At 48.7% G+C, this 12078-nt stretch overlaps 1 protein-coding gene across 2 annotated transcripts in view; it reads left to right on the top strand.

Annotated features, from left to right (window-relative positions):
* Positions 1-12078, top strand: part of DNAH2 (dynein axonemal heavy chain 2) — a 189244-nt gene that overhangs the window by 36370 nt on the left and 140796 nt on the right. For both annotated transcript variants that reach the window (XM_088464631.1, XM_088464632.1), the window contains 3 exons: positions 1914-2116; positions 2841-2970; positions 3131-3313. In XM_088464631.1, the coding sequence (XP_088320757.1) occupies positions 1914-2116; positions 2841-2970; positions 3131-3313 (516 nt within the window). The remainder of the gene's footprint in view (positions 1-1913; positions 2117-2840; positions 2971-3130; positions 3314-12078) is intronic.

Raw genomic sequence — 12078 nt, 5'->3', positions numbered from 1 at the left:
TCCCTCCCCCTGCAGGGTGACACAGACAGAAGGGAGCTATGAGCCTGTCCCTCCCCCTGCAGGGTGACACAGACAGAAGGGAGCTATGAGCCTGTCCCTCCCCCTGCAGGGTGACACAGACAGAAGGGAGCTATGAGCCTGTCCCTCCCCCTGCAGGGTGACACAGACAGAAGGGAGCTATGAGCCTGTTCCTCCCCCTGCAAGGTGACACAGACAGAAGGGAGCTATGAGCCTGTCCCTCCCCCTGCAGGGTGACACAGTGACACAGAAGGGAGCTATGAGCCTGTCCCTCCCCCTGCAGGGTGACACAGACAGAAGGGAGCTATGAGCCTGTCCCTCCCCCTGCAGGGTGACACAGATAGCCTGGAGCTATATGTCTGTCCCTCCCCCTGCAGGGTGACACAGATAGCCTGGAGCACTGAGTCTGTCTCTCCCTGTGCAGGGGAGCGGTGTGAAGGTAACAGGGTGATGCATTATGTATGTTGCTGGCAGTTAATCAGTGTAGAGCTGGGTCTTGGTGCATCCTGCCTCCGTCCCTATTATAAACCCCTATTCAGCCCTGCCGCGGGGAGCTGCTAGTGGCCGTACTCGTGGTATGTTGCTATGGTAATAAAGTGTGTAACAGACTATATATGAGCTATTCCTGCCGAGTGACGGGGAGTCGGGGAGAGCTGGAGGCCGGAGTAACCCTTTCTCTCCCACACTCCTCTAACAGGTGATATAGTAGAAATGAATCTTACCCCCCCCCCAGGGGACACAGATGACACCCCCAGGTGCCACAGACAGGAAGGCTTTATTTGTTTTTTTTGTATAGCACATGTATAGCTGAGTTTAGGGTTTGAGTAACCAGAAGTCCCAGCACCCCCTGTAATGGTAATAGCCCCAGCACTACTCACGGTAAGCACACCCGGCCGGGGGGGTGACTGCATTAGGCCTGCGCTGCACACACACACACAGCCACGTGCGGTGGAGTTAGTGGAACCACATGAAAGTGATCTGCAGCCTGGACTTATTCCTCTCCGCTCCTCTAGCGTTTCCTTTAATGGACAGGCCGTAAAATGTGACACAGAACATATGAAACACCTCCTTTATTATCCCTATTTTCTTCTGACTGTTTCCAGCAGGGAAGCGATTTGGGGCAGTTTGCGCTCACACTGTGTAAATAATAGAAGGGGAACAGGTTTTTGGAAATGACTTCAGTGACGTTCTATACACGGATTTTTCTGTAACGCTTAAGTCACCGGTATCCAGATTTTATTTTATTCCTGTAGATTTCTTCTTTCACTTGGATAGCAGTTATTCAGTGTTTTAGCGAAGGGGGCATGGGTAAGGCCGGGGTGGCCAGGTGGTGCGATTTTAGGTCCTCAGTCATGAATCACTACATTAAATGCCAATCTGCATATGCGTTTTAGTGGCCCGTCATCAAATCCCCATGTTATGTTTTTCCCCTATATTACTGCGTGGGCGAGACTCATTAATGCCTTGCATGGATCATGAGGATGGGACTATTGGGACTGTTTTATTACATGTGACACTTTTATTGTGTTTCGAAGCTTTTTCTCAACATTGGGTTTTGTGATGCGTTTCTCCACCAAAGTGTAAAACGCGTCACATTAAATGTTGGTAAAACGCTACTGTAAAAAGTCCTTCCATAGCGTGGCAAAGGCCATGTGCCCCCCACACTGCAAAGGATGCACCAAAAATTATGACATATATTTCTAGAAGAAACAGTGGTAGATGCAAATAGTAGGTCCTTCAAAAAAACCATTTCTCCTCCCTCTATGGATGTACAACTGTCCTCTGTATCTGCTGGTTGGGGACGGTCACCGCATACAGTCTGTCTCTGGTTCGGTTCAGGTGCCGCTCTTGATTGCGGGCTGTTGTGATGAGCGAGGGCTGTACGTGTCTTCTAGGTGTGCTTGTGTCAACAGCAGTTCAGGCGCTGGGAGGATGGACAGCAGACCCCGTTACCCTGCTTCCCAGGGCAGACCGGCCCCCAGATCACCCGCAACTTGCTGGAGATCGAGGAGACGTTTCACAAGAACTTATTGGTTCTGAAGTCGAAGAAGACCATACTCGATGTGAAGAACACGTTTTGGCATGATGACTATAACAGGTGGTTATGGTGACCAGTCAGCCCTCCCTGCTGCGCCACATGACTTTCCCCTACTACAACATGTGACACCACCCCAACAGGTGTTTTAGATGACCCTTCCCATGCTGCTCAAGGCACCCCGTCCCTCTGCTTCTTAAGCCGACCTTTCCCCCCTCGCTGCTCTTCCAAATTTCTGCTCCAGACGCCCAACCTGCTGCTCCATATGACTCTTCATGTGACCCTTCTCCCTGTTTCTACAGATAACTCTTACCCACTGATCCAAGCAAAAATTCCCCTAGCTTATAAAGATGACCTTCACCCTGCTTCTTAAGGTGACCATTCTTACAGATGCTCCTGGCAACCCCTGAATGCTCTGATGACCCTTGCACCTGCTGCTCCAGACAACTGTATCCCCCCCCACAGCTACGCGAATGCTCATCGTCACCCTTCCACCTTGTTGTTGCTCCAGGTGACCCACCAGCTACAGGTTACCCCTCTCGCCTGCTGCTCAGGAAACTTTCCCCTAAGTCTCCATATGACTGTTTCCCGCTGCTCCCGGCAACCCTTACCCCCTGCCACCTCAGACAGCCCTTTCCCTGCTCTTCAGCTCATTTCTCCCCAGTGTTCCCCCTTTGCTCACTCTGGAACCCAGTGACTTATTGCTATGATCATCCCGCCAGCTATCAGTCCCCCCCCCCCCCCATTACCGCTCACACTCTCTCTCTCTCTCTCTCTCTCTCTGCAGATTCCGCGCTGGGGTGAAGGATTTGGAAGTGATGATGCAAAATCTCATCACGACGGCCTTTGAGACGGTGCGGGGGGTGGAGCAGGGCGTGGAGTTGCTGGACATATTTCACCATTTGTCAGCACGAGAGGTGAGGCCAGGAGGAAGGGATACACCCGGACTTACTTATGATGGGGAGATATGTGGGGTTTTATTCAGAGTTGCATGCCAGTCAGCCATGATTGCACTTGCACTGCATGCACCGTAACTAAATGCGGATATTCAACTTTATTGGCTTCATCTTCTTCCAGGCCATAAAGCGCATGTTTGATAAGAAGACGGTGCAGGTGTACGAGTTATTAAGGACCGAGCTCGATCTGGTGAACAAGGAGCTGGGGAGGAAAGTCCCCACGGTGCCCTCTCACATGTGTCCCTGTGCCGGCCAGGCGCACTGGGTGCGGGCCCTAAAACGCCGCATTGACAGACCTATGGAGGTGGGTCCATGGTAGAGCAGAGTGTTTCAGCTTCACTTTAAACTGGTTTATTTATTGTACTATTATATAGAAATGACAGCCGGAGTAATAACGCAATTATCTAATGATTAAGGAGTTAGAGTGTTGTCTAAACTCTGTACGTTATAGTAACAGTGCAGGAAATCCCCGGCAATGATCCTGAAACGAGATTCTTAGCGAGAGAGCGAACAGGGCACCTACGGGGCCGATTCAGGGCAGGAGCCGCAGATCTGGTCCTGCCATGACGCTCGCAGCGCCCCAAAGCTTCAGCGTGATTGATATGCTGTCCGCCTTTTGGGGCGGCGACGGCGAGTGCTCCACGGTGGGCGTGCCAAAGCCAGCGGCTGTTTCCTCGGACGCAGCTTCACTCGCCCCAGCAGCGTGATTTTTTCCTGGACCCTTCTGGGTAACCTGAGAGTTACTAAGATGTCCATGGTCACGCAGTTGATCCGATGATGCGTCCTCGGACACAGCAACGGATGAGAGAAGCCGGCAGGAGACGCCCGTACAAAGGCGCAGCGACGCTGCTATTTGCGTACAACTATGAATGAGGCTCTATATTCAGTACGTTAGGTTAGGTTTTCAAATATTATATTACATTATACTAACAATCAGGCTCATACACGTCAGCAATTTTGATGTACAATATGTGACTCTTAGGGGTAAATGTACTAAAGTGAGAGTTTTTAGAAATGAGTTTTAAAAGTGATGTTGCCTATAGCAACCAATCAGATCATACTTATCTTCTAGAAGGTGCTAGTTAAATGTTAATAGCTAGAATCTGATTGGTTGCTATGGCCAACATCGCTTTTAAAACTCACTTCTAAAAAAACTCTCACTTTAGTAAATATACCCCTTACTGTACATATAACGGCAGATGGTAGCAGCACTACATACAACAGGATGTTGTAATGTTTGTACTTGGAGGTAAAGTCATGCCATATATATATATATATATATATATATATATATATGTATAGAAAAATACATATAAATGCTGCGGATATTGGCCCTCATTCAGAGCCGCTCGTTAGCGGCAGTACGCTCGTTCCGAGCGATGTTTGCACATCTGCGCATGCGTACGGTTTTTAGTACGCATGCGCGAACTAGTCAGTGCGGCCAAAAATCGTTTGTACGCTATATAGCGAGTGCCTGCTATTTTGAGTGACAGAATGAGGCGTATGTGGGTGGTAACAGGGGAAGGTGCTTGAAAATGGGGAGTGGAGATCCGAACGCAGGCGTGCTTAAAGGTCAAAACGGGCGTATTATGGGTGTGCATAATTAATTCAGCAGCGTCATTGACCACGTCACTGGGTTATTTTATAGCCAGAACTGCTCGCAAATTTGTGGTAGCAAACACCAACCACAAGAATAGCGAGCAGTTCATACGCTGGTCGATGTACTCGATTAATCTAATAAATAGCGGACATGACGTAGGATGCGAGCGACCAGGGGGCGTTTTTAACAAATAAACGAGCGTATGTTTTGCTCGCTCGTTCAGACTTAGAGGCGTGAACAGACTACAATTTGCGAACGGATCATTTGAATAGCCACCCCTTGTTTTTGAACGAACGACCGCAAATAGCGAACGGCTCTGAATCAGGCCCATTGTGTTACCACCTTACACCTGCACCGAGCACAGTATGTAGTAATTACACTGCCAGTCACAATGTTGTTTCCATAGACGTTCAATGTAAAGGCTTATTAGCGACATTAAATCACTGTTGTATTCTTATTGTACTTGTGTCGTATTCTATAGGGCTCTGCCATAGAGTAAAGCTACAGAGCGCGTGACACACGTAATCCCAGCGTAAGGGTCTATGTGCCCCAGGGCCCTGTGTGATTACATATTGGCATTGTGCAAGGCAGAACGGCTGGGCCACTAATAGGCTAAATATGAATTATATTAAAGGATTAGTGCTTATGTATTGCGAATGTATTACAGGAAGGATAGCAGCTGCAAAATGTACTGGCATTGAAGCGTTAAGCCGGGCATACATCATGCAAATGTTGGCCCAACGCGCTGATTATTGGCGGATCGGGCAGATAATTGCATAGTGTACGGCCGCAACCGAGCAGCAATAATCTGACAGTCGGGCAAGAAATATCTTCCGACATGCCCGACGGATCCGATCATTGGTCGGCCGCATTTGGCAGTGTATGCCCTACCGCGGCCGACCGTCTGATGTTTCCCCTGTTCCTTCCAAGTTGTCAGACATTTTATCTGACAATGTATGGCCGGCATTAGCCTAAGTGATAGCGGGGCTGTACAGAGGAAGGTGCGGCTGATGGGCAAGGCTCAGGGGAGGCATAGACGGTGTTCTGGCGGCATTGTCTCCAGCTCATGGAGAGGCACTTCTCTGCCTAGAGAGGCGCCGGGTGCAGCCTTAGGTCATACCCACCTCCTGCTCCTGGCCTCATCTTCTGGGTCCCCTTGACGTCAACTGATCTACAGGCTTGCACCTACTCTAGACCCGCAGAGATCCGTCTGGTCAGCCGACTGTCTAACTGGTGATCTGACTCTTGCAGACACCAGGACTAACTGGAGGGACTGGGGAATGGGGGTGGGGTATAGGGGGAAAGACCAGTGCATCCTGGGAGTCAACAGCTTAAACTGTCTGGTGTCTGGTCCTAACCTCCACCTAAACCCCCAAAGTATCCCTGTGGATCCCTATGGACCCTGAAGAAGAAATCGGAGCTATCTCTGCATACACACAAGTCTGGATAATTTAGCAATTCTGGAGACAAACTCACGAACCCAGTTGCCAACCATAGATTTGCGAAGACGCCTAAGTACTCCTCCGGCGCGTCGCGCAGCGCCAAAAGACTTAGATGCGCCCGTTTTGCACGTGACTCTGGATCAGGTCCAAAATCCGTATTAGAAGGGAATAGCATTGGGCACAGTGTATATGCGGGAAGTTATAGGCAGAGATCAGAGAACAGATGAGCGCAGAGTGGCGGGAAGCGTTGGCGACCCGTTATGGATGGTAGGGCTATCTGCATCGCGCAGTGTTACTTTATGATGTCACAGCATTGTGGTCCAGGAAAGCAGGCACCTACCAGTTATCCCTTACATAAGCGGCAATGAGAGAGTTAAACCCAGTCGGAAAGGCGGCAATGGTAATGCGCTGCACACGTGTATTCTACTATACATGTGAAACACTCGACTAGCGGTGTGTAGCATGTGCAGGGATCTGTCAGACACGGGTAGCGTGGAGAAGAATGCACACTGACAGGAGACTTCCCCCTGTATAAATAATGCTGCTGGGATTCCCAGCCCACTCATTTGTGTATGGGATTAGCATACGATACATGTAAATGTGAATTGACAGTGACAGCAGATCTCTCCCGAGCCCACAGCCAAGTGATGTACTGCTATGTACTGTGCTTGTACTACACAATGTGCGTTCCTGGTGGTCCCTGTCTGTCTTGGGCTCCTTTTTTTCACTGTCAGTCCTGCGGAGAGGAGATGGAGAATAAGAAATCTATGCAAATGAAAGATTTAAGAAAGACGACGGGGCAGTGAAGCCAAGAGAGGGAGGGAGGAAGACGGAATTTACGATTAGTGGAGGGGCAGAGGTTGGAAGAGAGAAAAGGATGCGGGAATTTAAAGAGAGGATGGGAGGATGGAGGACAGAATTGGGGAGTGGAGGAGAGCACATGTGAGGTTAGATAGGTACAATGTGATAATAAAGCAATGGTGAGGAGAGGATGATGGAGGACAGGATTAGGGAATGATGGGGACTAGAGCTGAGGTAGACAGATGCAATGTGGGGTTAGTAGAAGGAGAGGATAGAGGAGAGAATTGGGGATTGGAGGAGAGTAGAGGTGAGAAAGATAGAATGTGGGGTTAGTAGAAGGAGAGGAGAGAGGGATAGAGGAGAGAATTGGGGACTGGAGGAGAATAGAGGTGAGGTAGATAGAATGTGGGGTTAGTAGAAGGAGAGGAGAGAGGTATATAGGACAGAATTGGGGATTGGAGGAGAGTAGAGGTGAGGTATATACTGTAGAATGTGGGGTTAGTAGAAGGAGAGGAGAGGGGGATGGAGGAGAGAATTGGGGAAAGCAGGAGAGTAGAGGTGAGATAGATAGATAGAATGTGGGGTTAGTGGAAGTAGAGGGGGATAGAGGAGACAATTGGGGAATGGAGGAGAGTAGATGTGAGGTAGATAGAATGAATGTGGGGTTAGTAGAAGGAGAGGAGAGGGGGATGGAGGAGAGAATTGGGGAATGGAGGAGAGTAGATGAGAGGTAGATGGAATGTGGGGTTAGTAGAAGGAGAGGAGAGAGGTATGTAGGACAGAATTGGGGAATGGAGGAGTGTAGAGGTGAGATAGATAGAATGTGGGGTTAGTAGAAGGAGAGGAGAGGGGGATGGAGGAGAGAATTGGGGACTGGAGGAGAGTAGAGGTGAGATAGATAGAATGTGGGGTTAGTAGAAGGAGAGTAGAGAGGTATGTAGGACAGAATTGGGGAATGGAGGAGTGTAGAGGTGAGATAGATAGAATGTGGGGTAAGGAGAGGAGAGGGGGATGGAGGAGAGAATTGGGGAATGGAGGAGAGTAGAGGTGAGATAGATAGAATGTGGGGTTAGTAGAAGGAGAGGAGAGAGGGATAGAGGAGAGAATTGGGGAATGGAGGAGAGTAGATGAGAGGTATATAGAATGGGGGGTTAGTAGAAGGAGAGGAGAGGGGTATGTAGGACAGAATTAGGGAATGGAGTGGAGTAGAGGTGAGATCGATAGCATGTGGGGTTAGTAGAAGGAGAGGAGAGAGGGATAGAGGAGACAATTGGGGAATGGAGGAGAGTAGATGTGAGGTAGATAGAATGAATGTGGGGTTAGTAGAAGGAGAGGAGAGAGGTATATAGGACAGAATTGGGGAATGGAGGAGAGTAGATGAGAGGTATATAGAATGGGAGGTTAGTAGAAGGAGAAGGGGATGGAGGACAGAATTGGGGAATGGAGGAGTGTAGAGGTGAGATAGATAGAATGTGGGGTTAATAGAAGGAGAGGAGAGGGGGATGGAGGAGAGAATTGGGGATTGGAGGAGAGTAGATGAGAGGTAGATGGAATGTGGGGTTAGTAGAAGGAGAGGAGAGGGGGATGGAGGAGAGAATTGGGGACTGGAGGAGAGTAGATTTGAGGTAGATGGAATGTGGGGTTAGTAGAAGGAGAGGAGAGGGGGATGGAGGAGAGAATTGGGGACTGGAGGAGAGTAGATTTGATGTAGATGGAATGTGGGGTTAGTAGAAGGAGAGGAGAGAGGGATGGAGGAGAGAATTGGGGATTGGAGGAGAGTAGATGAGAGGTAGATGGAATGTGGGGTTAGTAGAAGGAGAGTAGAGGGGGATGGAGGAGATAATTGGGGAATGGAGGATAGTAGAGGTGAGATAGATGGAATGTGGGGTTAGTAGAATGAGAGGAGAGAGGTATATAGGACAGAATTGGGGAATGGAGGAGAGTAGATGAGAGGTATATAGAATGGGGGGTTAGTAGAAGGAGAGAAGAGAGGTATGTAGGACAGAAATGGGGAATGGAGGAGAGTAGAGGTGATATAGATAGAATGTGGGGTTAGTAGAAGGAGAGGAGAGAGGGATAGAGGAGAGAATTGGGGACTGGAGGAGAATAGAGGTGAGGTAGATAGAATGTGGGGTTAGTAGAAGGAGAGAAGAGAGGTATATAGGACAGAATTAGGGATTGGAGGAGAGTAGAGGTGAGGTATATACTGTAGAATGTGGGGTTAGTAGAAGGAGAGGAGAGAGGTATGTAGGACAGAATTAGGGAATGGAGGAGAGTAGAGGTGAGATAGATAGAATGTGGGGTAAGGAGAGGAGAGGGGGATGGAGGAGAGAATTGGGGAATGGAGGAGAGTAGAGGTGAGATAGATAGAATGTGGGGTTAGTAGAAGGAGAGAATTGGGGACTGGAGGAGAGTAGAGATGAGATAGATAGAATGTGGGGTTAGTAGAAGGAGAGGAGAGATGTATGTAGGACAGAATTGGGGAATGGAGGAGTGTAGAGGTGAGATAGATAGAATGTGGGGTAAGGAGAGGAGAGGGGGATGGAGGAGAGAATTGGGGAATGGAGGAGAGTAGAGGTGAGATAGATAGAATGTGGGGTTAGTAGAAGGAGAGAATTGGGGAATGGAGGAGAGTAGAGGTGAGATAGATAGAATGTGGGGTTAGTAGAAGGAGAGGAGAGGGGATGGAGGAGAGAATTGGGGATTGGAGGAGAGTAGATGAGAGGTAGATGGAATGTGGGGTTAGTAGAAAGAGGAGAGGGGGATGGAGGAGAGAATTGGGGATTGGAGGAGAGTAGATGAGAGGTAGATGGAATGTGGGGTTAGTAGGAGAGGAGAGAGGTATATAGGACAGAATTGGGGAATGGAGGAGAGTAGATGAGAGGTATATAGAATGGGGGGTTAGTAGAAGGAGAGGAGAGAGGTATGTAGGACAGAATTGGGGAATGGAGGAGAGTAGAGGTGATATAGATAGAATGTGGGGTTAGTAGAAGGAGAGGAGAGAGAGATAGAGGAGAGAATTGGGGATGGATGAGAGTAGAGGTGAGATAGATAGAATGTGGGGTAAGGAGAGGAGAGGGGGATGGAGGAGAGAATTGGGGAATGGAGGAGAGTAGAGGTGAGATAGATAGATAGAATGTGGGATTATTAGAAGGAGAGGAGAGGGGGATGGAGGCGAGAATTGGGGATTGGAGGAGAGTAGATGAGAGGTAGATGGAATGTGGGGTTAGTAGAAGGAGAGGAGAGGGGGATGGAGGAGAAAATTGGGGACTGTAGGAGAGTAGATGCGAGGTAGATGGAATGTGGGGTTAGTAGAAGGAGAGGAGAGAGGGATGGAGGAGAGAATTGGGGATTGGAGGAGAGTAGAGGTGAGGTAGATGGAATGTGGGGTTAGTAGAAAGAGGGGAGGGGGATGGAGGAGATAATTGTGGAATGGAGGAGAGTAGAGGTGAGATAGATAGATAGAATGTGGGGGTAGTAGAAGGAGAGGAGAGGGGGATAGAGGAGAGAATTGGGGAATGGAGGAGAGTAGATGTGAGGTAGATAGAATGAATGTGGGGTTAGTAGAAGGAGAGGAGATGGGGATGGAGGAGAGAATTGGGGAATGGAGGAGAGTAGATGAGAGGTAGTTGGAATGTGGGGTTGGTAGAAGGAGAGGAAAGAGGTATATAGGACAGAATTGGGGAATGGAGGAGAGTAGAGGTGAGGTATATACTGTAGAATGTGGGGTTAGTAGAAGGAGAGGAGAGAGGTATGTAGGACAGAATTGGGGAATGGAGGAGAGTAGAGGTGAGGTATATACTGTAGAATGCGAAGTTAGTAGAAGGAGAGGAGAGAGGTATGTAGGACAGAATTAGGGAATGGAGGAGAGTAGATGTGAGGTAGATGGAATGTGGGGTTAGTAGAAGGAGAGGAGAGGGGGATGGAGGAGAGAATTGGGGTTTGGAGGAGAGTAGATTAGAGGTAGTTGGAATGTGGGGTTAGTAGAAGGAGAGGAGAGAGGTATGTAGCACAGAATTAGGGAATGGAGGAGAGTAGATGTGAGCTGTATACTGTAGAATGTGGGGTTAGTAGAAGGAGAGAGGTATGTAGGACAGCATTGGGAAATGGAGGAGAGTAGAGGTGGGATAGATAGATAGAATGCGGGTTAGTAGAAAGAGAGGAGAGAGGGATGGAGGAGAGAATTGGGGATTGGAGGAGAGTAGAGGTGAGATAGATAGAATGGGGGTTAGTAGAAGGAGAGGAAAGGGGAATGGAGGACAGAATTGGGAACTGGAGGAGAGTAGTGGTATGATAGATAGAATGTGGGGTTAGTAGAAGGAGAGGGGGATGGAGGAGAGAATTGGGGAATGGAGGAGAGTAGAGGTGAGGTAAATAGAATGTGGGGTAGTAGAAGGAGAGGAGAGGGGGATGCAGGAGAGAATTGGGGATTGGAGGAGAGTAGATGTGAGATAGATGGAATGTGGGTTTAGTAGAAGGAGAGGAGAGGGGGATAGAGAGGGGGATAGAGGACATAATTGTGGATTGGAGGAGTGTAGAGGTGATATAGATAGAGTGTTAGAGAGTGGGATGTGATATAGATAGAGTGTTAGAGAGTGGGATTAGTAGAGTGATGGAGAGGGGAGGGATAGAGGACAGAATTGGATGGTGGAGGAAAGTAGATGTGAGGTAATGTGGGGTTAGTAGAAGGAGAGGAGAGGGGGATGGAGGTGAGAATTTGGGGTTTAGAGGAGAGTAGATGTGAGGTAGATGGAATGTGGGTTTAGAAGAAGGAGAGGAGAGGGGATTGGAGTAGAGTAGATGTGAGGTAGCTGGAATGTGGGGTTAGTAGAAATATAAGGGGAGAGGAGGATGGAGGACAGAATTGGGGATTGGAGGAGAGCAGATATGAGGTAATTATAATGTGGGGTTAGTAGAGTGATGGAGGACAGAATTGGGGATTGGAGGAGAGCAGATATGAGGTAAATATAATGTGGGATTAGTAGAGTGATGGAGAGAGGGATGGAGGAGATAATTGGGGATTGGAGGCGAGCAGGTGTAAGGTAAATATAATGTGGGATTAGTAGAGTGATGGGGAGGGGGATGGAGGACAGAATTGGGGATTGGAGGAGAGCAGATGTAAGATAAATATAATGTAGGATTAGTAGAGTGATGGAGAGGAGTGGGGGATGGGGGACAGAATTGGAGAGTAGAGGAGAATAGTGGCGAGGTAGACAGATATAACCT

This window comes from Taudactylus pleione, unplaced genomic scaffold (genome assembly GCF_031769625.1).
Source record: "Taudactylus pleione unplaced genomic scaffold, aTauple2 ptg001724l, whole genome shotgun sequence".
NCBI classification, from domain to species: domain Eukaryota; kingdom Metazoa; phylum Chordata; class Amphibia; order Anura; family Myobatrachidae; genus Taudactylus; species Taudactylus pleione.
This window is presented reverse-complemented; position numbering and strand designations above follow the sequence as displayed.